The sequence below is a fragment of the Tachyglossus aculeatus genome, chromosome 22 (assembly GCF_015852505.1).
Source record: "Tachyglossus aculeatus isolate mTacAcu1 chromosome 22, mTacAcu1.pri, whole genome shotgun sequence".
NCBI lineage: Eukaryota > Metazoa > Chordata > Mammalia > Monotremata > Tachyglossidae > Tachyglossus > Tachyglossus aculeatus.
Window position 1 is genome coordinate 43,254,780 of NC_052087.1, and position 26,380 is coordinate 43,281,159.

The 26,380-nt window shown below is 48.5% G+C and overlaps 1 protein-coding gene across 5 annotated transcripts in view; it reads right to left on the reverse strand.

The window, feature by feature from the left end:
* The window catches only part of TUB (TUB bipartite transcription factor), a 145,187-nt gene that overhangs the window by 41,589 nt on the left and 77,218 nt on the right, over window positions 1-26,380 (reverse strand). Inside the window, exon 1 of one of the 5 annotated variants that reach the window (XM_038764319.1) lies at window positions 20,628-20,690. The exons of 3 other annotated variants lie outside the window; for them this stretch is intronic. In XM_038764319.1, the coding sequence (XP_038620247.1) occupies window positions 20,628-20,665 (38 nt within the window). In that variant the 5' untranslated portion in view covers window positions 20,666-20,690. Of the gene's footprint in view, window positions 1-4,346; window positions 4,423-20,627; window positions 20,691-26,380 lie in introns of those variants that run through there. One more of the 5 variants, XM_038764320.1, reaches the window with a different exon arrangement.

The following is a 26,380-nucleotide window of genomic DNA, read 5'->3' on the forward strand; positions in this document are numbered from 1 at the left end:
CCCGTGGGACAACCTGATCGCCTTGTAACCTCCCCAGCGCTTAGAACAGTGCTTTGCACATGGCGCTTAATGAATGCCATTATTATTATTATGGATAGTCTCTCCCATCTTTTGAGCTGACAGTAAAAGGTTTCATGGTGATTATGTCTGTCCTCCCACACGCCTCCTGACCTTCTACCCCACAAAAGCTCTGGTTTTCCATTGCAAAGCTGAACAGATGGCATCTGGCCTGCCTTCCAGTCCCTGGGAAATACATAATATCTGGAAATCCCTGCTCAGCCCCAGTCCCCCCCTTTTGGGGATGAGATGGGGAGGTCTCTCCTTTTTTTGTGTCAATCCCCCAAGAAGGGATGACACCTGCCATAAATGCATAATCACCTTGAGTTTTGATGTTTAATTCCCCCTTCTGAGTTGCAGGGAAAGATATGAATGTCAAACCTCTCGCTATAACTGACATTTAATTCCTACCATGTAGTTAATGGGTGCAGATTAAATGTCAAAACTCCAAATAATTAGGCACAGGAGTGGGAAAACTCAGGCAGCCAGTGGCTCTCTCAATGCCCCAGCCCAGCTCTCCCTCTTCAGAGCCAGACAATTACTCTTCCCCAGCTTCAAAGCCTCATTGAAGCCCCATCTCCGCCAAGAGGTCTTCCCTGAATAAGCCCTCTTTTTCTCTTCTCCCACTTCCTTCTGTATCATCTTGACTTGCTCCCTTTATTCATTCCCCCCCACAGCCCTTATGTCCCTATCTTTAATTTTATTTATTTATATTAATGTCTGTCTCCCCTTCTAGACTGAAAGCTTGATGTGGGCAGGGAACAGGTCTACCAACTCCATTGTACTCTCCCAAGTGCTTAGTACAGTGCTCTGCATATAGGAAGCACTCAATAAATACAACTGACTGCCTGACTGACTGGACCTAATAATAATTGTATTTGTTATGCACTTACTATGTGTCAAGAAGTGCTCTAAGCTCTGCAGTAGATACAGGCTAATCAGCTTGGACAGAGTCCCTGTCCCACATGGGGCTCACAGTCTGAATCTCCACTTTACAGATGAGGTAACTGAGGCTCAAGGAAGTGAAGTGACTTGCCCAAGGTCACCCAGCAGACAAGTGGCAGAACCGGGATTAGAACCCAGGTCCTTTTGACCCCCCCAGGCATGTGCTCTATCTACTAGGCCACGCAGCTTCTCTGTGAAAGACCTGTGAAAGAAATAAGAGCCCCACTTTCCTAGGTATCTCCCAAATAAGATACCTAGGCAGGCCAACCCTGCCCAACCACATCACCCTGCCCAATCTGACACCTGATCACTCCTAAAGGACCCTCAGACTCACCACCGGTAGCATATTCTCATGCTGAGCAGGCCATTCACCTGGGGGTGGGACCCTGGGGGCTGCTGGGACTTCTAGTCCTAAACCAGGGTTTGCCCGGCAGGGCTTCAGTTGCTGGGCTTGAGCCCCCACCCTCCAATCGGGAGCTGCTGTTCAGCATCCAACCTAAATCACGAGGAAACAGAGGCTAGACGGTGTTCAGTGGCCATTCCCCGCCACACCGTACCCCATTAAAGGGGCCCCTTGGCCTTGGGTGAGAGCTGCCTGGTCAGTAGTCATAGCAGTAGAAGAAGAAGGAGAAGGAGGAGGAGAAGCAGGAAAGTAGTGGTAACATGAGTAGCAGGAATAGCAGTAGTTGGAGTAGTAATAGTAATAATAATTATGGTATTTATTAAGTGATTACTATGTGCCAAGCACTGTATTAAGCACTGGGGAGGATACAAGCAAATCAAATGGGACACAGTTCCTTATAATAATAATGATAATGATGGTATTTGTTAATCATCATCAATCGTATTTATTGAGCGCTTACTGTGTGCAGAGCACTGTACTAAGCACTTAAGTTAAGTGCTTACTATGTGCCAAGCACTGTTCTAAGCACTGGGGGAGATACAGTAATAATAATAATGTCATTTATTAAGTGCTTACTATTTGCAAAGCACTGTTCTAAGCACTGGGGAGGATACAAGGTGATCAGGTTGTCCCACTTGGGGCTCACAGTCTTCATCCCCATTTTATGGATGAGGTAACAGGCACAGAGAAGTTAAGTGACTTGCCCAAAGTCACACAGCTGAGAAGTGGCGGAGCCGGGATTAGAACCCAAGACCTCTGACTCCCAAGTCCGTGCTCTATCCACTATGCAGTAGTAGTAGTAGAAGTGGGTGTAGTAGGAGTCATAGGAGTAGTGGGAGTAGTATTAGGAGTTGTAGTAATAGGCGGAGTAGGAGTATAGGAGTAGTGGCAGCAGCATATACTGAGCACCCACTTGGTGTGCTCCATTGTACTAGATGCTTGGGAAGAACAAAATTTAAAAAGTAACAGATTTCTGGCCCACAAGGAGCTTATATTCTAAATGGGGAAGACAGACAAATGCATACTTACAAATAAAGTAGATAATTAATTGAATGTACAGTTCAATAACATGCACAAAAGTGCTAACAGACAACAGGTGGTGGGAATGTGGGAATCCCTCATGTCTCCATTCTGGGTCCTCTTTTATTCTCCATCTACACCCAATCCCTTGGAAAACTCATTCACTCGCATGGTTTAAACTACCATCTCTATGTAGACAATTCACAAATCCACATCTCCAGTCCTCATCTCTCTCCTTCTCTGCAGTCTCACATTTCCTCCTACCTACAGGACATCTCTACTTGGATGTCCCGCCAACAATGTTTGAATTTAGCATATTCAAAATAGAATTCCTTATCTTTCTAGCCCCCACACTTTCCTTCTCTAATGCCAATCTACTCACTGTACCTTGCTCTCTTATCTACCTTGCCACCAAACTCTCACCCACATCCAGCCTCTGACCTGGAACACCCTCCCTCTTCATATCCAACAATTACTCTCCACACTTTCAAAGCCTTATTGAAGGCACATCTCCTCCAGAGGCCTTCCCCAACTAAGCCCTCATTTCCTTTTCTCCCACTCCCTTCAATGTCATCCTGACTCGCTCCCTTTATTCATCCCCACCCAGCCCCACAGCACTTATGTACATATCAGTAATTTATTTATCTGTATTAATGTCTACCCCTCTAGACTGTAAGCTATTTGTGGGCAGATAATGTGTCTGTTATATTGCGTTGCACTCTTCCAAGTGCTTAGTACAGTGCTCTAAACACACTAAGTGTTCCATAAATATGACTGATTGTTTGATCATCAAACCCTGACCTCACTCTGAGTGTTCCATCACTGTAGACATCATCACCATCCTCTCCAACTCACAAGCCCATAACCTCAGCGTTTATCTTGAGTCACTTCTCTCATTCAACCCATATATTCAAGCTGTCACCAAATCCTGTCAGTTCAACCTTCACAACACTGCTAAAATCCACCCTTTCCTCTCCATCCAAACTGCTACCATGTTATCCAAGCATGTATCCTATCCCACCATGTTAACTACATCAACCTCCTTGCTGACCTCCCTGACTCCTCTCTCTCCTCTCCAGTCCGTACTCCACTCTGCTGCCTGGATCATTTTTCTACCAAAATTTTCAGTTTTTATTTCCCCACTCCTCCAGAACTTCCAGTGGCTGCCTACCCACGTCTGCATCAGAGAGAAACTCCTTACTGGAAACTTTAAAGCACTCAATCGCTTTGCTCTCTCCTACCTTAATTCCCCGACTAGCTTCTTCAACCCAAACTGCACGCTTCCAACATATTCCCTGTACCTCCATCTCATTTATCTTGCCACCCACTTCTCGTCTACGTCCTGCCTCTGGCCTGGAATGTCCTCCCTCTTCATGTCCAACAGAAGATCACTATCCCCACCTTCAAAACCTTATTAAAAGTGAGAGGTTGACAGTGAGATGGACAATATTGAGGTATAGTGAGAAGACTGGCATTAGAGGAGCTAAGTGTGAGGGCTGGGTTGTAGAAGGAGAGCAGCAAGGTGAGATAGGAAGGGGCAAGGTGACTGAGTGCTTTAAAGACTGTGAGCACCATGTACGACATGGACTTTATCCAACCTGATTAATTTGTATCTACCCCAGTGCTTAGTACAGTGCCTGCCACACAGTAAGTGCTTAACTAATATGATGAAAAAGAAGGAGTTTTCAACCTAGGGGGGACGGACGGACATTTACATATATGAATAAATTCCAGATTTGTACATAAGTGCTGTGAGTCGTGCCATGTTTTAATAAACAAAGGCAGTTTTTCCTGTCTATTAATCAATCCATCAATGGTATTTATTGAAGGCTTACTGTGGGCAGCGCACAATAGTAAGCGCTTGGGAGAGTACAATACAAAAGAGTTGGTAAGACACATTCCCGACCCACAAGACGCTTACACAGATCCACTGTGTCACTTGGAATGCTTTCCTGCAGTCTCCTGAAAATGCTTCCTTCAGTTCAGATGCTCTCTCAATCCTGCACTCCACGACTCCGCTGAGGCGAACTAGACTCTCACTGGCGCTGTAAAGTATTCTCCAAATAGAGGTTTTGTTAAAAGCTGCTGGGTAACATGCCAAAAGATTAAAGGGAAATCAAATGTCGTGAACTTTATCCCCACCCCCACCCCCGGAAGACAGATGGCTGGAGCTGGAAGTGTTAGTGAGGGCTGAGCGGAGGTCATTTTCCACCAGCGCATTCCGCATCTGCAAATGCACAATCGCAGCTTCCCTTCACTTCCTTCCTCCGGGCCTGTTGGCAAAGGGCCGGGAGGGTGGATTTTGTTGGGAAAAATTTCTTGTTGGGAACAAAAGGGGTGCCCAGTGCCTCTTAGCCACTGCCACCCTGCCCCCAGAGAAGCAGTGTTGCCTAGTGGAAAGAGCACGGGCCTGGGAGACTAAGGACCTGGATTCTAATCCCAGTTCTGCCACATGTCCAACCTGATTAACTTGTATATAACCCAGTGATTAGTACAATGGCTGGCACATAATAAGCACTTTACGAATACCATAAAAAAGTCTCCTACTTCCCCTCCCTGCAAAATGAGGATAAAATACTAGTTCTCCCTCCTTCATACACTGTGAACTTTGGATGGGATGTACTGAATTCTATCTTAGCTGAATTAGAAGGAGCATGGCCCACTGCATGGAGCACGGGCCTAAGAGTCAGAAGAACTCAGTTCTATCCCAGCTCAGCCATGGATCTGCTGTGTGACCTTGAGCAAGTCATTTCACTTCTCTGTGCCTCAATTCCCTCATCTGTAAAATGGGGATTAAGATTGTGAGCCCCATGTGGGACAGGGACTGTGTCCAACCTGTTCAACTTGTATTTACCCCAGTGCTAAGAACAATACCTGGCACATAGTAAGCACTTAAGAAATACCTTAAAAAAACTATTAACACATATAGTAAGAACTTGATAGATATACTATAATTACTATTATTACATACAAAATTATTTCCAAATAGTGGGCGCTGTTGGAAGAACAAGGATCAGATTGGCACATGAGCAAATACGTGAGGTTGAAATAGATAAACCAATAGCTGAATGTACATTTGAATTTGCGTATGTCCACATATGCTGAGGATGGTATCAATCACATTTATTGAGCGCTGTGTGCAGAGTACTATACTAAGCACTTGGGAGACTACAATGCAACAATACAACAGTTGTCACAATAAGCTTACAGTCTAGAAGATAAAAAAAAAAATACCTAAGTGTTACACATAGCCATTGGGTTGGTATAATTTGGGATGTTGGGAATTAGTTAGGGGTAGCTTCCAGGAGGAGGTAGGGATTCCAGGAAGATGTTGAAGATGAAAAGGGAAGCAATGTGATCTAGTGAAAAGAGCATGGGTGTGGGAATCAGAGGACCTGTGTTCTAATCCCAGCTCTGCCACTTACCTCATGCGTGACCTTGGGGCAGGTCCCTGAACTTCTCTGTACCTCAGTTTCCTCAATGGTAAAATGAGGACTCAATACCTGTTCTCCCACCTACTTGGACTAAGTGCCCCATGTGGGACAGGGACTGTGTCCTACCTGATTAACTCATATCTACTATGTGCCTGACACATAGTAAGCACTTAACAAATACCACAGTTAGGTGGGTGTTCTAGCTTGGAAAAGCACCATCAGTGAAATGGGTAAAGACAAAATTTACCTCTACTTGGGTCCTGTGGCCACTTGGGATTGGCTTGCATAACAGACCATGCTGTATCACTAACCTAAACAGATAGAATCCAGAAAAAGCATTATTCCCCTTTCTGTGCTCTCATTTTCCTGCTCCTATCTGCACCAGATTGCCAGTGCTCTTCTCCCACACTCTGGCTTTTTCCCAGGACCCCCCTCTCACTCTCTCACCTGTAGACCACATGGCTGAAGCTAAGTGTTTGGGATTCAACTGGAGCAACAAGGCCCAATCAGCTCTGCTCTTATAATCCATCGGTATTCCCGAGAATGGTTGTTAGGGCTTGCAGCTGGCCTCTTGAGTCAGGCTATTTGTGAGAGGAGAAGCAAAGGTGTAGCAAAGACAACTGCTTGTTCAAGGAATAAGCATCTCAGCGTTTCATCATCTGTATTCTGTCCACCACTCCCTTCTCACCTGCCTTCTGCGTATTAATCCTCCACCTTGACATGGATGTGCTTCTCCATCAAAGGAAACGAGGCCCAGGCTAGAGTTGACCAAGTTGGGGCTTTCTGTCCAAGTTGGCTCAGTGTTTTTCAGCCTGGGGGCAACACTAAGGCCCTCGTCAGCCTCTCTATGACTTCACCTGTCCAGAGAATAGAGGGAACTAGGGAAGTCGGGGGAGAGACCCTGCTGCATCGTCAGAGTCTGGGGTTCTTAACTCTGCCAGAGTGATTTGTCCTTGCAATGCCTTTGTGTTTGCTTTCATAGTTAAGCCAACCATTCTCCTTTGAGGAAATGCAGGTGCTTCCATCTGTTTCACATTCCCAGGCAAAAAGAAACAGAGAGGCTGAGAAATCTATGCAAGGAAACCCAGCAGGACCAGGGTTAACCCTCGGGTGCTTTCGCAACTTAGGAGATGAGCCTGAAGGGGAAAGGGCAAGTGTTTTGGGTGGGCCTGTAGGGGATTTCTTCAGGCTCAGGCATGTTCTTTCTTTTCTTTTTTTTTCTCTCTTTCTTCCTTTCTATCTCTCTTTCTTTTCCTTTCCTTCTTTTCCTTCCTTTCTTTCTTTCTTTTTCTTTCTTCCCCCTACCTCCAAAGATCTGGAAACTCTATCCCAGCACTCAGCACTTTTGTGGCCTAGTGGGAAGGGCACAGGGCTGGGAGTTAGAGGACCTCAGTTCTAACCCTGGCTCCGCCATTTGGGCAAGTCACTTCACTTCTCTGTGCCTCAGTTACCTCATCTGTAGAATGGGAATTAAGACTGTGAGCCGCATATGAGACATGGGCTGTGTCCAACCTGAATAGTCTGTATTTACCCCAGTGCTCAGGACAGTGCTTGGCACATAGTAAGCACTTAGCAAATACCATTTAAAAAAAAACTCTTAAATACCATTAGTATTATTTTTTATGTTGACTGTGTGTGTGTTGCTCTGTCCTTATTAATTAATGGTATTTCTCGAGCCCCTAGCTCGAAAATACCTTATTTGGAAAGACAATGAATGACCACAGGATGCCCAAGCAACTCCTGTGTGGACAGCTGAAATTGGGAAATGGAAAGCAAGGAGGGCAGATGATGATTGTGGTATTTAAGTGCTTACTATGTGCATTAAGCACTGTTCTAAGCATTGGGGTAGATACAATTTATTAGGTTGGACCCAATCCCTCTCCCACATGGAACTCACAGTCTAAGAGGAACATTTACTTAAGGACAAGATAAAACAAAGCCTCAGGTGATGCTGAATCCCAGCTGAAACTGAGAATCAGTGGCTGAGCATGGGCCAGCCTGACATACTGCCCAAAAAAAAGGGATTGGTTCTTTTTGAGTAAAATCTTCCTAAGAAACAAGTGACACGAAGGTTAAAGAGAAAACAGTGTCAGACCCTGCAAACATTAAGTGCAGCAACAAAAGGGACAAGCTTGTTGTGTGCATAATAGAGTTGGGGCTGTGGATTCTGCAGTGGTCTTTTCCATCATTCATTCATTCATATTTTTTGAGCACTTACTGTGCGCAGAGCACTGTACTAAGCGCTTGGAAAGTACAATTCGGCAACAGACATGCATACGCTGGCTGGTGAACTTCACTGTCTGAGGGTATTTTCTTTGAATATGTAAGGCAACTATATATCACTATAATCACTACCAGCTATATAGAGAAGCAGCATGGCGTAGCGGATACAGCACAGGCCTGGGAGTGAGAAGGTCATGGGTTCTAATCCTGGCTCTGCCACTTGTCAGTTTAATTCAATCATATTTATTAAAAGTTTACTGTTTGCAGAGCACTGTATTAAGCTCTTGGGAAAGTGCAATCCCCGCCCACAATGAGCTCACAGTCCAGAGCTCTGCTGTCTGCTGTGTGATCTTGGGCAAATCACTTCACTTTTCTGTGCCTCAGTTACCTCATCTGTAAAATGGGGATTGAGACTGTGAGCCCCATGTGGGACAGGGACTGTGTCCAACCCGATTTGCTTGTATCCACCCCAGTGCTTAGAACAGTGCGTGACATATAGTAAGCACTTAAGAAATACAATAATTACCATAATTATTATCACTGAAATGGCAGACTCTTCCCCAAGTAGTTTGATCATGTGGAGCCAATCCCAACCCACTCTGAGAGAGCACTTAGTCCCGAAGTTTTTGGCAGGTGGAGGGTGGGTGGGGTCTTGGAATATTTGTTCTTCCTGTGTTGCAAATAATGAGGAGCTGGAGGAGGAGCTCTATTAGCTGCCCCTATGGTTCTGGGTTTTTTTTTAATGTTACTTGTTCATTCATTCATTCAATTGTATTTATTGAGTGCTTACAGTGTGCAGAGCACTGTACTAAGCGCTTGGAAAGTACAATTCAGCAACAGATGGAGACAATAATAATAATAATGATGGTCTTGTTAAGTGCTTACCATGTGCCAAGCACTGTACTAAGTGCTGGATCCCTGCCCACAATGGGCTCACAGTCTAGAAGGGGGGAGACAGACATTGTTAAGTGCTTACTATGTATCAAGCACTGCACTAAGCACTGAGGTAAATATAAGTTAATCAGATCAGATACTGACTCTGTCCCACATGAGTCTCACTATCTAAGTAGGAGGGAGTAGGACTTAAACCCCATTTTACAGATGAGGAAACTGAAACAAAGAGAAGTGAAGTGACTTTACCAAGATCATCCAGCAGACAAGAGGCAGAGCCAGAATTAGATACCAGATCCTCTGACTCCCCGGCCGCACTTCTTCTGTCTGCCCTAACTCAGCTCTGGACAGGTCACCCATCTGCTGGTGCCCCTCTGAACCTATACATGTTTTGGCTTTTGTTTTTCCAGTTGTAGCTGGCACAACCAAATCAGAGATGCTGACAACCTTCTTTAGTGTCCCAAAGGGAAAAATACATTTGAAAATCAAAGGGGTCAAACGCAACATCCATGCTACCAGAGCACTTATGTAGGCTATTTCATTTCTCTCTTTGGGACTTATTCATACTGGCATATATATATATATATATATATATATATATATATATATACATATAATATAGGTATACACACCTAGGGGAATTTCATTAGATAATTCATTAGTCTGCTATTTCATCCAAATATACTTGACCTACTTCCTGTTATAATCTTCCTGCTAGGTGTAGTTTTTTCTGTCGGTCTTTCCTTCTGGACTGTGAGATCCTTCAGGGCAGGGACCATATGTCTGGTGTCTCTGTTGTCCTTCCTCAAGCACTTACTATGGTAATTTGCCCTCGGTGGGCATCCAACAGATAAATAATAATAATAATAATGGTATTGTTAAGCACTTACTTTATGCTAAACACCGTTCTAAGCGCTGAGGTAGATACAGGTTAATCAGGTTGGACACAGTCAGTATTCAGCTGTCCCACATGAGGCTCACACTCTTATCCCCATTTTCCAGATGAGTTAACTGAGGCCCAGAGAATAATAATAGTAATGATGATGGCATTTGTTAAGTGCTTACTATGTGCCAAGCACTGTTCTAAGCGCTGGGGGGATACAAGGTAATCAGGTTGTCCCACATGGGGCTCATAGTCTTAATCCCCATTTTCCAGATGAGGGAACTGAGGCCCAGAGAAGTTAAGTGACTTGCCCAAAGTCACACAGCTGACAAGTGGCAGAGCAGGGATTAGAACCCATGACCTCTGACTCCCAAGCCCAGGCTCTTTCCTCTGAGCCACGCTGCTTCTCTAAGAGAAGTGAAGTGACTTGCTCAAGGTCACACAGCAGACATGGGGCAGAGCTAGGATTAGAACCCAGTCCTTCTGACTCCTGGGTCCATGCTCTCTCCACTAGACTGGAACTGACCATGACATCTCCACTGGGTTTGGCTGCTTCTCAGAACCCCCTGACCCTCATCTTCCTCCCAGAGCATTGGTTGCTATCCTAGAAGTTCCTGATTTCCAGAAACTGTTCTGGTGAATCCACCCTGACGTCCACAGAAACTGGGCCTTTAAGCATTAACATTATTACAGCCCCCAAGGCCCTTGAGTACATATCTTATATACTCTTATTATTCCCCCTACTGTTAATTCATTTCGGTGTCTGTCTCTTCCCCCCCCGCCCCCCTGCCCCACCATCCTCCTCCCACTAGAATGGCAGCTCTGTAAGTGCAGAGATTGTTATATTCTGTCTTGTACTGCCAGAAAAGCAGTGTGGCCTCATGGAAAGAGCACAGGCCTAAGAGTCAGAGGGCCCGGGTCCTAATCCCAACTCCACCACTTACCTGCTGTGTGACATTGGGCATGTCACTTCGCTTCTTTGTGCCTCCATTCCCTCATCTGCAAAATGGGGATTCAATACTTGTTCTCCCACCTACTTAGGCTGTGGGACCTGATTATCTTGTACATACCCCAGCACTTACCACTGTACTTGGACTACAGTAAACACTTCCCAAATACCACAACTATTACTGTACTCTCCCAAGAGCTTAGTACTATGCTCTGCACACTATCGGCACTCAGTCAATGAAGTTGACATTGATAATAATTTTGCACACAGTGACTGCGAAGCTGCTCCCCTTGGGCTGGAGTCAGTATTCAAACCCAGACTCCACACCCCCTGACACTGCCTGGAACCATGAATAGGTCTAAGCCAAGTAAACACTTGTCTTCCCCACAGACAGCTCCCAGGGAGTTTTGTAGAGTTTAAAGGCTCCTGCTAGGAGACAAGGATTATCTGAAGAAGCCAGCAGGGCTTCCAAGCCTTTCATTAGGCCCCAGGAAAATCTGAACAAATTCCCCCTCTGCTTTCTCCGGACCCACGGCCCAGCTCTGGGTAAAGGATTGCTGATACGCAAATCTTAACTGAATGCTTTCTGCAAGATTTGCAGTTATATTAAAACTATAAAAGTTGCAGCACCTGATAGATCAGGAACAGCATTTTAAATGAAAGATAGGTCCAGGACAAAGGCGACTCTCCAAAGCAACTGGGCCCAAGGCTTGTTTGGAGAATCAGAAATCTGAAAACCAAGCATAGTAAATTTGTTCAATTCAGGAAAAGTCTGTTCAGTGCCTGAAACTTTCCTACCTCAGGAACTAGCTTCCACTCAGAAAACCAGTAATTTGGATTATTCATTCATTCATTCAATCGTATTTATTGAGCACTTACTGTGTGCAGAGCACTGTACTAAGTGCTTGGGAAGTATAAATTGGCAACATATAGAGACGGTCCCTACCCAACAAAGGGCTCACAGTCTAGAAGGGGGAAACAGACAATAAAACAAGTAGACAAGTGTTAATACCATCAAAATAAATAGAATTATAGTTATATACACATCATTAATAAAATAGAGTAATACATATGTACAAATATACACAAGTGCTGTGGGGAGGGGGAGGGGGTGGGGCAGAGGGATGGATGGGCATGATAGGGAGGTGATGAGGAGGAGAGCCCACTAGAATGTGAGCCCACTGTTGGGTACGGACTGTCTCTATATGTTGCCAACTTGTACTTCCCAAGCGCTTAGTACAGTGCTCTGCACACAGTAAGCGCTCAATAAATACGACTGATTGATTGATTAAGAGGAAAAAGGGGGGCTCAGTCTGGGAAGGCCTCCTGGAGGAGGTGAGCTCTCAGTAGGCTTTGAAGGGAGGAAGAGAGTTAGTTTGGTGGATGTGTGAAGGGAGGGCAGTATGGGCCAGAGGTAGGACGTGGGCCAGGGGTCGACAGCAGGACAGGCGAGAACGATTACTACTACTACTATTACTATTATTACTACTACTACTACTTGTACTACTACTCGGGCTTAAAAGTATACCATCAGGCAGAGTTCTCTAGAAGCAACAAGCTGTGTGGCCTAGTGGATAGAGCTCAGGCCTGTGAGTCAGAAGGAATGTGGGTTCTCATCCTGGCTCTGCTACTTGACTGTTTTTTGGCCTTGGGCAAGTCATTTCCCTTCTTTGTGCCTCAGTTACTTCATCTGTAAAATGGGGATTAAGACTGCGAGCCCTATTCTGGACAGGGACTGTGTCCAACCTGATTATCTTGTATCTACCCCTGTGCGTAGTATAGTGCCTGATGTATAGTAAGTGCTTAACAAATACCATTATTACTATTATTATAACTGTTATTAACAACAAGGCTGAGTGGAAAGAGCACAGACCTGGGAGTCGGAGGACCTGGGTTCTAATTCTGGCTCTGCCACTGGCTTGCCGTGTGACCTGCCACAAGTCAATTTGATTTTTTGTGCTTCCATTTCCTCATCCGTAAAATGGAGATTAGACACCCATTCTCCCTCCTTCTAAGACTGTGAGCCACATGTAGGTCAGGGACTGTGTCTGACCTGATTATATTGTCCCTATCCTATAATTTAGGGTGGTTCTTGGTACATATTAAGCATTTAATATGCTCAGACTGAGCCCCTTTTTTCCTCTCCTCTCCCCATCCCCCCGCCCTACCTCCTTCCCCTCCCCACAGCACCTGTATATGTTTGTACAGATTTACTACTGTGTTTATTTTACTTGTACATATTTACTATTCTATTTATTTTGTTAATGATGTGCATCTAGCTTTATTTCTATTTATTCTGATGACTTGACACTAGTCCACATGTTTTATTGTCTGTCTCCCCCTTCTAGACTGTGAGCCCGTTGTTGGGTAGGGACCGTCTCTATATGTTGCCAACTTGTACTTCCCAAGCACTTAGTACAGTGCTCTGCACACAGTAAGCGCTCAATAAATACGATTGAATGAATGAATGAATTTAACAAATACCACAGTTATTATTATTCCTGCAAAATCAGTGTTCTCTCCATTTGGGTCCTTCCCTTGCTGCAACACCCAAACCTATTAATGGAGTCTCCCAACAGGGATGGTAGAGCTTAAAACTTCAGGACTAGACTACATGCGGTGCGCAGAATATACTTACTGTACCAGTTGTTGCTGTTAATGGTATTTGATAAGCACTTACTATGTGCCAGAATATACTCACTGCACCTGCTGTAGTTATTAATGGTACTTGTTAAGCACTTTTTAAAGGCCAAGCACTGTTCTAAGCAGTGGAGTAGATACAAGCTAATCAGGTTGGACACAGTCCCCATCCCACATGGGGCTCACAGTCTTAATCTCCATTTTACAGATGAGGAAACTGAGGCACAGAGAAGTGAAGCAACTTGTCCAAGGCCACACAGCAGTCGAGTAGCGGAGCTGGGATGAGAACCCACAGTTCTTCTGACTCACAGGCCTGTGCTCCTCAGGGGGATTCTCAGCACAGACCCCCACCTGGTGGGCCAGGAAAAATGTTCCTCGCAGCTGTTTGGTGCTTGTGGGCTCTGGTCGCCTTCGCAAGTTGCAAGCTTGTCACAGCACAGGAACAACCAAGATCACTGCCAGAACAGCGTTACAAGCCAGACACCGGGAAGCAGCATGTTGCTGCGGATAGAGCACGGGCCTGGGAATCAGAAGGTCATGGGTTCTAATCCTGGCTCCACCACCTGTCTGTTCTGTGACCTGGGGCATGTCGCTTCATTTCTCTGTGCCTCAATGACCTCATCTGTAAAATGGGGATTGGAAGCCCCAAGTGGGACAGGGACTGTGTCCAACCCGATTTGCTTGTATCCACCCCAGTGCTTAGTACAGTGCCTAGCACATAGTAAGCGCTTAATAAATACCATAAAAAAAGACTTGAGAGTTCCCAGCCAGGCCTGAAAGGGAACCCAAAATGGCGGCTTTTTGGTCTCTTCACTCTTTGAAGTCGGGAAGTAGCATAGCCTATTGGATAGAGCACAGGCCTGCCAGTCGGAGGACCTGGGTTCTAATCCTGGCTCCGCCACTTGCCTCCTGTGCGACCTTGGACAAGTGTCTTAACTTCTCTGTGCCTCAGTTGCCTCACTTACAAAATGAGGATTAAGACTGTGAGTCCCATGTGGGACAGGGACTGTGTCCAATCTGATTAATTTCTACCTACCCCAGCAGTGCTTGTCACATAGTAATCACTTAACAATCATCATTATTATTAACTGCTACTGCTACTCAGGGTGAAAGAGCAAGTCAGTTGACTTCTCTAGGCCTCAGTTACCTCCTCTGTAAAATGGATATTAAGTCTGAGCATCCCTTAGACCTATTCCAGCGCTTGTTTTTTTGTTTCTTTCCCAACGCTTAAGTCAGTGCTTGGCACATAGTAAGCGCTTAGCAATTACCATAAAAAAATAGTCTGTCCCACTGAGTCCTCATTCCTGTCATCCCTTCCTAAATCCTGCCTAAGCCCCTGAAACCCTGCCCCTTTATCATCCCCAGGCTCAAAACTTAGAAGTTGGCATCTGCGCTGCCAGGTTCAACAGTGACAAGTCCAGCAGTTCACCCCTCAGGGACTCAGAAGTCTGACATAAGTCTGGAGAATGGCTAGCGAAAACATGCCTGGCTCACACCAGGAAGGGATACGCAATCAGCGAGGGGGACATAATTGATGAGTGGGGACACAATCAGCAGGGGACTACAGTTAGTAGGAGGGACACAATCAGCAGGGGCAAACAATCGATAAGAATCTACAATTGATGGGGGCGGTCAAAATAAGTGGGGACAAGAATGGCAGAGTGACACAATCAGAGGAGTGTCCAATCGGCGGGGGGAAACAATCGGCAGGGGGATAAAATTGTAGGGGCACAAGACTTAGACCTTGGCAGGAGGGAGGGTACAGAGCTCATCTATGCCCATAAGTGACTCCTGGAGAGCGTGGAGACGGGGGCAGGCAGGAAGCAGAATCAGTCTCAACGCGGGAGCAGCAGCCTCTCCTGCTCTGCCAGTGCTCTCGCTGGCAGAGGAAATTGGGCGGGACAGAGATGGGAATAGATTTCCTCAGAGAAGGTGTCTGCCAGCTCCTGCTCCTGCCCCACCTCCCCAATCCCCAGACAATCAGACTGGGCCTTACCCAATAACCCAATATCCCTCTGCTCCTGCCACCTCCTGGTCCAGCTGACCACCATCCCGCTGTGGGTCACTGTGAGCAGCTCAAGCCAGGGTCAGCTGCCTGCATCCACTCTTGGCTACCAATCTGGAGCCTGGATCTCACCAGCCCCAACTTTCATGGATCAGAAAACATCGCACACAGCAGAGGCTGAGGACTGAACCCCCTCTGAGGGTGAGAGGGGAGTGGATGGGGCAGTGGAAAATATTGACCAGTGCAGGTCTACTGGATCTATCACAATGTGCACGATTCTACTTAAGGTGTCTCAATTCCATTGGTATCCCCTTCCAAGCAGTGATTAATGTGCTGGCTGTAGGTACAGCACAGTACAAGCCCTAGGAAAGACCTACAATGTGTAGGAACCAATTCCTCCCCTCGAGGAGCTCACTAGCCAGAGGGGTAAGACAAAACCCCTAGAAAATAGATTTTTTTACTATTATTATTATTGTTGAAGGCCTTCCCAGACTGAGCCCCCTTTTTCCTCTCCTCCTCCCCATCCCCCCGCCCTACCTCCTTCTCCTCCCCACAGCACTTGTATATATATTTGTACAGATTTATTACTCTATTTTACTTGTACATATTTACTATTCTATTTACTTTGTTAATGATGTGCATATAGCTTTAATTCTATTTGTTCTGACGATTTTGACACCTATCTACATGTTCTGTTTGTTGTCTGTCTCTTCTAGACTGTGAGCCTGTTGTTGGGGAGGGACTGTCTCTATATGTTGCTGACTTGTACTTTCCAAGCGCTTAGTACAGTGCTCTGCACACAGTAAGCACTCAATAAATACAATTGAATGAATGAATGAATTTGCCAAGTACTGGGGCAGATGAGAGATAATCAGATCAGATTCTCAAACCACATTTTAAACTCCAGCCTTTAAAGAAGCAAATTCCTTTGGCCTTCCTCCTGTCTTCCTCCACCCTAAGCCCCCCAGAGCCCACAGAACACCATCCCGTGGACTGGCCCTAGGAGAAGCCACCAATGACTATAGAACTCCTGCCATCTAGTTTCTTTTCAGAACGAAGCGGGTGGCTGCCTATTAAGCACTCACTCCCAGCCTGCATGCTTCCTGCTGAAACATCCCACACGGCTCGACCAAAGAGCAGCGCCCAGTAACCAACAGGGACATCTCGTTCCCAGCAGGCTGTAGGACAACAAAACTATCACTGGGCAATTTTTCATTTAGTTCCTTATTCCACCCCAAGGACTTCTGCTCAGGGGTCAAGATCCATTTCCCCGCAAAAAGTGCCAGCTGCCCACAATGCTTCTGCCTGATTTCCATTGCTTTCCACAGAGAGGAGGCACACACCCAATTTTCTATTAGCATCACACTGAGAAGCAGCATGGCGTAGTGAATACAGCACGGGCCCGGGAGTCGAAGGTCATGGGTTCTAATTCCGGCTCTGCCACGTGTCTGCTGTGTGACCTTGAGCAAGTCACTCCACTTCTCTGGGCCTCAGTTACCTCATCTGTAAAATGGGGATTAAGACTGTGAGCCCCAGGTAGGACAAGGACTGTGTCCAACATGATTAACTTGTATCTACCCCAGGGCTTAGAACAGGGCCTGGTACATAGTAAGCACTTAACCAATACCATCATCATTATCATTATCATTATTATTATTATCTCTCCCTCCATGAGGGGACCTGTTCCTTCCTACCCGAGGCTGGCCCTCTTTGTCGACTTCCCTGGCCCCCAGGAAATAGAATTCCACATCCTGCTCTGCATCTGCGCCACCCATGGATGGGGCCTTCAGCACCCCGGAGTAACTAAGTTTGAAAGCCGATGGGTCTTCAGGAACCCCTACCTCCACATCAAATAAAAACTCCTCACCATTGGTTTCAAAGCCCTTGAAAGCACCTTGTCCCCTCCTACCTCACTTCACTACTCTCTTACTACCCTCACTTCGCTCCTCTAATTCCAACCTTCTCACTGAACCTCGATCTCATCTATCTTGCCGCTGACCCCTTGCCCATGTCCTGCCTCTGGCCTGGAACACCTTCCCTCCTCATATCCGACAGACAATTAGTCTCCCCCCAGTTCAAAGCCTTACTGAAGGCCCTTCTCCCCCAAGAGGCCTTCCCTGACTTAGCTCTCCTTTCCTCTTCTCCCTCTCCCTTCTGCATCACCCTGAGTTGCACCTTTTATTAATCCCCCTGCCCCAGCCCCACAGCACTTATGTACATATCTGTCATTTATTTATTTCTATTCATTTCTGTCTCCCCCTCTAGACTGTAAGTTCGTTGAGGGCAGGGAATGTGTCTGTTTATTGTTATATTGTACTCTCCCAAGTGTTTAGTACAGTGCTCTGCACACAGTAAGCGCTCAATAAATATGATTGAATGAGTGAGTGAATGAATGAATGGAGAGAACCTCATGAGCAACACTACCTGGTTCTTTCACTGAAAATGGAAGCTTTGAAATAGAAAACATTTTTAATTCACCAGGGCATCAAAAACATTTCTTTCCACTTCAACAACTCCAAATACAATTGAATGAATGAATGAAAATCCAACACCTCCCTCCCTCCCTCTCTCTCTCTCTCTCTCTCTCACACACACACACATATATACTCACACACTATCTTTCTCACACCAAAAAAAATCTGAGGCAAGTGTGACCTAAGATGGTGAAATGTATTAATCTTTTAATTCAGTTTCTGACTGGAAAGAGGGGCAGAGTCTAGAAACTGGGGGTGACTGGCAGGAAGACTAAAAGTCAAGGCCAGGCCTACCTCCAAGGGATTAACTACATGAGGGAGTGTCTACTTCTGCACAAAGAATTCTACCCACAACTGCTAAATGTGCCTCAGCTTTGGAATGTCCGCCTCAGCCTGAATGTGTACCACGTGGGAACTTTAATGAGGAAAATAGTACATGGTAGTGAAACAGCCTACAGTCAGGAACCACCGAGGTTCCTAATGGGATAACTGAAATGGAAGAAGGCCCACACAGACAGAAGCCACGTACGTGCGGCAGACTGAACCACTGTGTTTGTGTCTGGGCCGGAGAGACATTTGGGCTGGGCCTCTCGGAAACCAGCCTTCCCACACAGCTGCCTGGGCGAAGGGAGGCCCTCTCACTGCCCAGGGCCCTTTTGACGCACATGCTTCTTTGGGAGAGGCTGGGGAGACAGACTCGGTAGCCTATGGCAACCAAGGAGCCAATGGGAGGAAGCAGAGCAAGTGCTGCCATGGCAATCTGGCTCTTCTCCATGGCAGCATTCAGAGGATGGACTGGGTGTGTGTGTGGTGGTGGTGGGGTGGGTGGGGTGTCCTTGGCTAGTTGTGGCCCCCTCTTCTCTTGGCCTAGTTTGGCTCCCCAGCCAAGGGACGGCAGAGTCTAGATTCTGTTCTTGGCTTTCCAAGAGAGTCAAGTCAAACATGCCTTTCTCCAGTTGCGCGCATGTGTGTGTGTGTGTGTGTGTGTGTGTGTGTGCGTCTTTCGTTCAAACGTATTTAATCATATTTATTGAGAGCTTACTGTGTGCAAAGCACGCCACTGAGTGCTTGAGTGAATGAGACAGCATGGATGCCTGGGGGTTAAAGAGAAAGTTTGTGTGTGTTTGGATTGGAGAACAAGGCCAAGGCAGCCTAGTGGAAAGGGCCCAGGCTGGGAAGTTGGAGGACCTGGGTTCTAATCTCAGCTCTGCCACTGTTTCTGCTACATGACCTTGGGCAAGTCATTTAAATTCTCCATGCTGCAGTTATCTCATCTGTAAAATGAGAACTAAAACCTATTCTCTGCTATTTAGACTATGACACCCTTGTGGATAAGGGACTGTGTCCACTCTATCTTGTATCTCCCCTGGGGCCTTATTATGGTGGTTGGCAAATAGTAAGTGCTTACAAGTACTGTTTGAAACAAAAAGCTAGGTTTTGTGTATTTGTGGGTTTATGTGTGAGTGAGTCAGAGAATGGGTCTGTGTTTGTGTGATGTAGATGTGTGTGTGTGAATGTGTGTGTGTGTGTGTGTGTGAGTGAAAGCAAGTGAGAGTGCATGGGAATATGTGCCTGCCCGCTCGTCCTGTGTGAGAGCAAGTGAGAGTGCATGGGAATATGTGCCTGCCCTCTTGTCCCTCTTCCTGTTCCAGCCCCAAACTTTCCAGAGTATAGGAGACCCCTTCCTCTTTCCCACCAGGGCTGCCCCGAAGCCCAGAGTTGGCTGATTCATTAGCATCTCCCCTGCTGAAGGGGCATGCCTTCCCCAAACCTCTCTCTACCTCCTCGGTGTTCTTCTCCCTTCTGCACCCCTAGCCCAGGAGCTCTCCTCCTCCTCCCCTTCTCCACTTGAGTCTCTTCCCACTTTCTCACTCTCCCTTCTCCACCCTAGTCCTGTCCTCTCTCTTCCCCTTTCTCCCCCGAATTCTCTGCTCTCTCCTTCTCTGGCCTTCTTTCTCTCATCTGGGGTCTCGCCCCCTTCCTCTTCTCTCTGATCGGGGTTTCACCCCTCTCTCTACCCAGGGTATCTCACCTCTCTCTTGGCCCTGGGTCTCTCCTCTTTCTCTCCCTTCCCCACCTGGGGTTCTCTCTTCCTCTTTCCTCCAGGGTTTTTCTGTTCTTTCTCTCTCTCCCTCTCACTTTGCCCGGCATATCTCCCCTATCTCTCTCTCCCTCTCCACCCAAGGTCTCTGCTCTCTCTCTCTTCCTGGGATGGTTCCCCCCCCTCCCCGCCTCTCTCCGCCCTGGGTCATTCTTCCCCGCCCCCCCACATCCTCCGCCTGGGTTCTTTCTGACCCCGCCCGGTCCCTCTTCTCCCTGTCCCCAGATAAGACTGTGTGTCTCGGCCCGGCCGGCCCCGCTCCCTCGGCCTACGGAAAATTGGGGGAATAACTATAATAATAATGATGGCATTTGTTAAGCGCTTACTATGTGCCAAGCATTGTTCTAAGCGCTGGGGTGGATACGAGGTAATCAGGTTGTCCCACGTGGGGCTCACAGTATTAATCCTCATTTTACAGATGAGGTCACTGAGGCACAGAGAAGTTTAAGTGAATTGCCCAAAGTCACAGAGCTGATCAGTGGCGGAGCCGGGATCAGAACCCATGACCTGTGACTCCCAAGCCTGTGCTCTTTCCACTATGCCACGCTGCTTCCCCAACCCCCGGCCCTCCGACCCCCGGCCTCCCTCCGACCCCCCAGTACCTGTAGGGGATCCAGTCGGAGTGATGCTTGGAAGTCATGTCTCCCCGGCGCCGAAGGGGCGCGGCCGGGGTCCGGGGTCGGGGGTCGGGGTCCGGGGGCCGGGGGTTGGGGGTCGGGGGTCGGGCTGGGGGCCGTCTCGGATGCCCTGCTCAGCTCCCGGCCCGGGCCGGGCTGCATCCTCGGGCGGGAGGGACGAGGGACGAGGGACACGAGACACGGGACACGGGACACGGGACACGGGACACGGGAGGGGAGGGGGCCGGGAGTCCGGGGCTCTGCACACAGTAGATGCTCTGTAAATACGATTGAATGAATGGAGGCTGGGAGTCGTGGGGGGGCGGTCCGGGGTCGGGGGAGCCCCGCGGCCGTCCGGCTCCCCCGGGTCCGGCCGCACCGAGGGGAAGGGGCGGGGGGCGGAGAGGGGAGAAGGGATGGAGGGGGGCAGGAGAGGAAAGGGGACGAGAGGAGAGGGGAGGGGAGGAAGGGGACAGGGGACGGGGAGGGGGCCCCGAAGGGTCGTGTCCGTTGGCCGCGGTAAATGAATGGGCCACCCTCTCGGGCCGCACAGACCCCCGGGGCGGCGGCAGGACCCGGACCCCCGGACCCTCGGCCCTCCGGGCCCCCGGGACGCAGCCCCCCGGAGGTCGCCCGGCCTGGGAGCCTGGCAGCGGCGGCGGCAGTGGCGGCTGTGACGGCGGCCCCTCCTCCTCCTCTCTTCTTCCTCCTCTCCCTCCTCCTCCTCCCCTCCTCCTCTCTTTCTCCTCCCCCTCTCTTCCTTCGCCTCTTCTCTTCTTCCTCCTCCTCCTCTATTCCTCCTTCTTCTCCTCTCTTCCTCCTCCTCTTCTCCTCTTCCTCCTCCTCCTCTCTTCCTCCTCCCCCTCTCTTCCTTCGCCTCTTCTTCCTCCTCCTCCTTCGCCTCCTCTTCTCTTCTTCTTCCTCCTCCTCTCTTCCTCCTCCCCCCTCTTCCTTCGCCTCCTCTTCCTCCTCCTCCTCCCCCTCTTCCTTCGCCTCCTCTTCTCTTCTTCTTCCTCCTCCTCTCTTCCTCCTCCTCCTCCTTCCTCCTCCTCCTCTAAATAATAATAATAGCATTTATTAAGCGTTTACTACGTGCAAAGCACTGTTCTAAGCGCTGGGGAGGTTAACAAGGTGATCAGGTTGTCCCACGGAGGGCTCACAGTCTTCATCCCCATTTTACAGATGAGGTAACCGAGGCCCAGAGAAGTTAAGTGACTTGCCCAAAGTCACACAGCTGATAAGTGGTGGAGTCGGGATTTGAACCCATGACCTCTGACTCCAAAGACCGGGCTCTTTCCACTGAGCCACGCTGCTTCTCTCTTCTTCCTCCTCCTCCCCACCTTCCTTCTCCTCCTCCTCCTCCTTCTCCCCCTCCCTCCTCTTCCCTCCCTCATCCTCCTCCTCCGCGCCGCCCTCCGGGCCGCTGCCCCCGGCTAGGACAGGGAGGGGGCGGGGCAGGGGGTGGCCCCGGGGTCTCCTAGCGCTGCCCCATTCGATCCTCCACCTCCCGCCTTCCTTCACTCACTCACTCACTCACTCTATCGTCTTTATTGAGCGCTTCCTGTGGGCAGAGCACTGGACTAAGCGCTTGGAAAAAACAATTCGGCAACAGATAGACAGTCCCTGCCCACACCGGGGTCAATCTAGAAGGGGGGAGACAAAACATCAAAACAAATAATAATAATAATGGCATTTATTAAGCGCTTACTATGTGCAAAGCAGTGTTCTAAGCGTTGGCAACAGTAGCATCAATATAAATAAATACAATTATTCATTCATTCGTATTTAATAATAATGATAATAATGATAGCATTTGTTAAGCTCTTACTATGTGTCAAGCACTGTTCTAAGTGCTAGGATAGATACAAGGTAATCAGGTTGTCCCACGTGGGGCTCACAGTCTTCATCCCCATTTTGCGGATGAGGTAACTGAGGCACAGAGAAGTGAAGTGACCTGCCCAAAGTCACGCAGCTGACAAGTGGCAAACACGGGATTAGAACTCACGACCTCGGACTCCCAAGCCCGGGCTCTCTCCAGTAAGCCACAATGCTTCTCTACTGAGCTCTTACTGTGTGCAGAGGACTGGACTGAGCGCTTGGAAAGCACAAATCGGCAACAGATAGAGACAATCCCTGCCCACATGGGGCTCACAGTCTAGAAGGGGGGAGATGGACATTAAAACAAGTAAACAGGTATCAGTAGCATCAATAGAAATAAATAGATGTATTCATTCATTCAATCGTATTTATTGAGTGGTTACTGTGTGCAGAACACTGGACTAAGCGTTTGGAAAGTACAATTCGGCAACATAGAGAGACGGTCCCTACCCAACAACGGACTCACAGTCATGAAAGGGGAAGACGGACATAGAAACAAGTAAACAGGCATCAATACCATCAATATCAATAAACAGAATTATTCATTCATTCATTCAATCGTATTTACTGAGCACCTACTGTGTGCAGAGCGCTGTACTAAGCGTTTGGAAAGTACAATTCGGCAACTAAGCGTTTGGAAAGTACAATTCGGCAACAAAGACAATCCCTACCCAACAACGGGCTCGCAGTCCAGAAGGGACCCCCCTCCCCGATCGTACCCCCTCCCCACTCCCTCCCCTCCTCCCCTCCAGGGACCCAAGTGTCCCCCGCTCCCCGCCGACTCTCCAGCCGACCACCCAGTCCGTCCATCCCGGACCCTGCGCCCCATAAATAGGCATGTGGTCTGTTGGGGGCAACTGCTAAGGAATGCGTTTGATGTCCGGCCATCCCTCCCTCTTTTCTCGCCCAGACCCTCCAGGCCCCTGACCGCGGTCCTAGCCCGAGGGCCCTGCCCAGCTCCTCTCCGTGACGAGGGTCTCCTGCAAAACTGCTGGCCCAGAGGGCCCGAGGGGGTCTTGGGGCTGGGGGTGAGGCTGCTCTCCCAGCCCGGGGCCTACTGGGGCCCGAGCCGGTAGGGAAGGCGGGGAGGAAGGAACGCCTGAATACCACACTGAGGGACTGGGGGAGGGGAAATCCCCAATCCTTCAAATGCCCTTCCCGCCCCTTCCCTTACCTCAGTTTCCCCATACTGCAGAGTGGGCCGTAAACCCACCCCCTTCCGGTCTCCGGGGTAGGGGAATAGGCTCTGAGCTCAGAGGAGCAAAGGAAACAGTTAGGGCCCCGTTGGGGGCAGTCTGGCTGAGTGCTCTGCACACAGTAAGAGCTTAATAAATCTGAATGAATGAATGAATGAATGAATGAATGAGGCTCCTTGGAGATTCATCCCCATTCCCTTCCTTCCTCTTCTCTCTCCTTTTCACTCCTTCTCTTCCTTCCCTTCTCCTCCTCTTCCCCTTCTCTCTGCCTTCTTTTTCTTTCTCCTTTTCCTCCTCCATCTTCACTTCTCCTCCTGTCTTCTCTTCTTTCTCAACCTCTCCCACTTCTCTTTAGTCTTCTCTTTCTCCTACTCCTTTTTTTTAAAGACATTTGTTAAATGGTTAGTGTGGGCTAGACAGTGTACTAAGCCCTGGGGTAGATACAAGCTAATCAGGTTTGTCACAGTCCCTGTCCCACATGGGGCTCACAGTCTTAATCCCCATTTCACAGATGAGGTTATTAAAGCACATAGAAGTTAAGTGACTTGCCCAAGGTCACACAGGAGACAGGTGACAGCGCTGGCATTAAAACCCAGGTCATGTGACTCCCAGACCCATGCTCTTTCCACTAGACAACACTGCCTCCCCTCTCTTTCTTTGGGCTTCAGGGTCCTCAGCGACACTTGCTCCCCCTGGGGTGGGCAGAGCAAGATACAGGCCACTGGTCCCAGCACCGGCCCCAATTCCTCCTTCCCTTTGCCCAGACCTGCTGGCTAGCAGCCATTGACCCATTCAGCAAGACCTTGAGAGAGAATAATATCTGCTCCCCCTCTAGACTATAAGCTCATTGTGGGCAGGGAATGTGTCTGTTGTTATACTGTAATAATAATAATGTCATTTATTAAGCACTTACTATGTGCAAAGCACTGTTCAAAGCACTGGGGAGGTTACAAGGTGATCAGGTTGTCCCACAGGGGGCTCACAGTCAATCCCCATTTTACAGATGAGGGAACTGAGGCACAGAGAAATGAAGTGACTTGCCCAAAGTCACCCAGCTGACAGGTGGTGGAACTGGGATTCAAACCAATGACCTCTTATTCCAAAGCCCATGTTCTTTCCACTGAGCCACGCTGCTTCTCTCCCAAACAGAATAGTGCGCTCCACATGATGTGTTCAGTAAATACAACTGAATGACTTAATGTGCCTGTTAATATTGTTCTACTGGACTCTCCCAAGTGTTTAGTACAATGCTCTGCACACAGTAAGGGCTCAATAAATGCAATTGACAGTCTGATCCAGGACTAATCCAACTTCCCAACTCCACTCCTTCCCGTGGCTCGGTCCCCAAGGTTCCAAGGCCTGGCCTGGAGTTGGGGACCCCAGGACCACCTTCCATCCCCAGAGGGACAGAAGGTGACAATGCCCAGACTGTTCCTCCCCAGGGCACAGATGAATTTGGCAGGCAGCAGCAGCAAGGAAACGGATGCCAATGGCTCCCTGCCTGGGCTTCTCCTCCTCCCACCCCCTGCCATCAGCCCCCTTCCCACCCCCTTCCCAATGGGCAGTGCAGGTCAGGACAGAGCAGGTGGGAAGGCTGGAGACCTCCGAGGCGCTGACTCCAAATCTATTCTCCCATGCACTCAGTACCATGCTCAACACAGACTAAGTGCTAATAAATACTATTGATTAGTAAGCTAGACTGGGTCCTGGGTGGACAGGGTCACAGTTCCATGCCAGCGCTTAGTATGGTGCCTAGCACATAGTAAGCGCTTAACAAATCCCACCATTATTATTATTGTTTAGCACCTCTCATGGGGGTCAAGACCCCACTGCATGAGGGCTGCCTGACAGGGCCACCTGTCTTCCAATCTGCACCCTTCTAACCTCCAACCGTCCTCTACCCTCAGACCCCCATGGTCTCCCTTCCACTTTCCTCCTAAGCCCCTCCCCCAGCAGGAACTTTGGAGAAAACAAAGAAAAATGCAGCAAGCAGCATTTTCTAACAAAGTAAGGCACATTCCCAGCTCCCACGGTGGCGGGAAGAGCTGCGAGGCGTGGGTCTTCCCTGCTGACCGCCAGTGCAGCGTGGGCTCCTTCTCCCCCAGTAGCCTGCAGCTCAAGGAGCAGGGCTCCCACTGCCACAGGGAGCGAGCTCAGCTCCTTCCTTCTCCATGTCAGACTCCCTAGGGGCTTCGCGGCCCCTGGGACCCCCCACCCCCACCCCACTGCAGCTACGCTAGGGCTGTACATCTGCCCGCAGATTCCTAGAGTGATTTCTCTACCTTCTGCGTGGAGACTAAAAATCAGCCTTTACCACTTAATAATAACTGTAGTATTGTGAAGCTCTTACTACGTGCCAAGTGTTGTTTTAAGCACTGGGATAGATACAAGGTAATCAGGTTGGACCCAGTCCCTGTCCCACATGGGGCTCATAGTCTTAATCCCCATTTTACAGATGAGGGAACTGATACCCAGAGAAGTGAAGTGACTTGCTCAAGGTCATACAGCAGACATGAGGCAGAGCCAAGATGAGAACCCAGGTCCTTCTGACTCCCAGGTCCGTGCTTGATTCATTCATTCATTCAATCATATTTACTGAGTGCTTACTGTGAGTTGAGGATTATACTACACGCTTGGAAAGTAAAACACAGCAACAGAGACAAT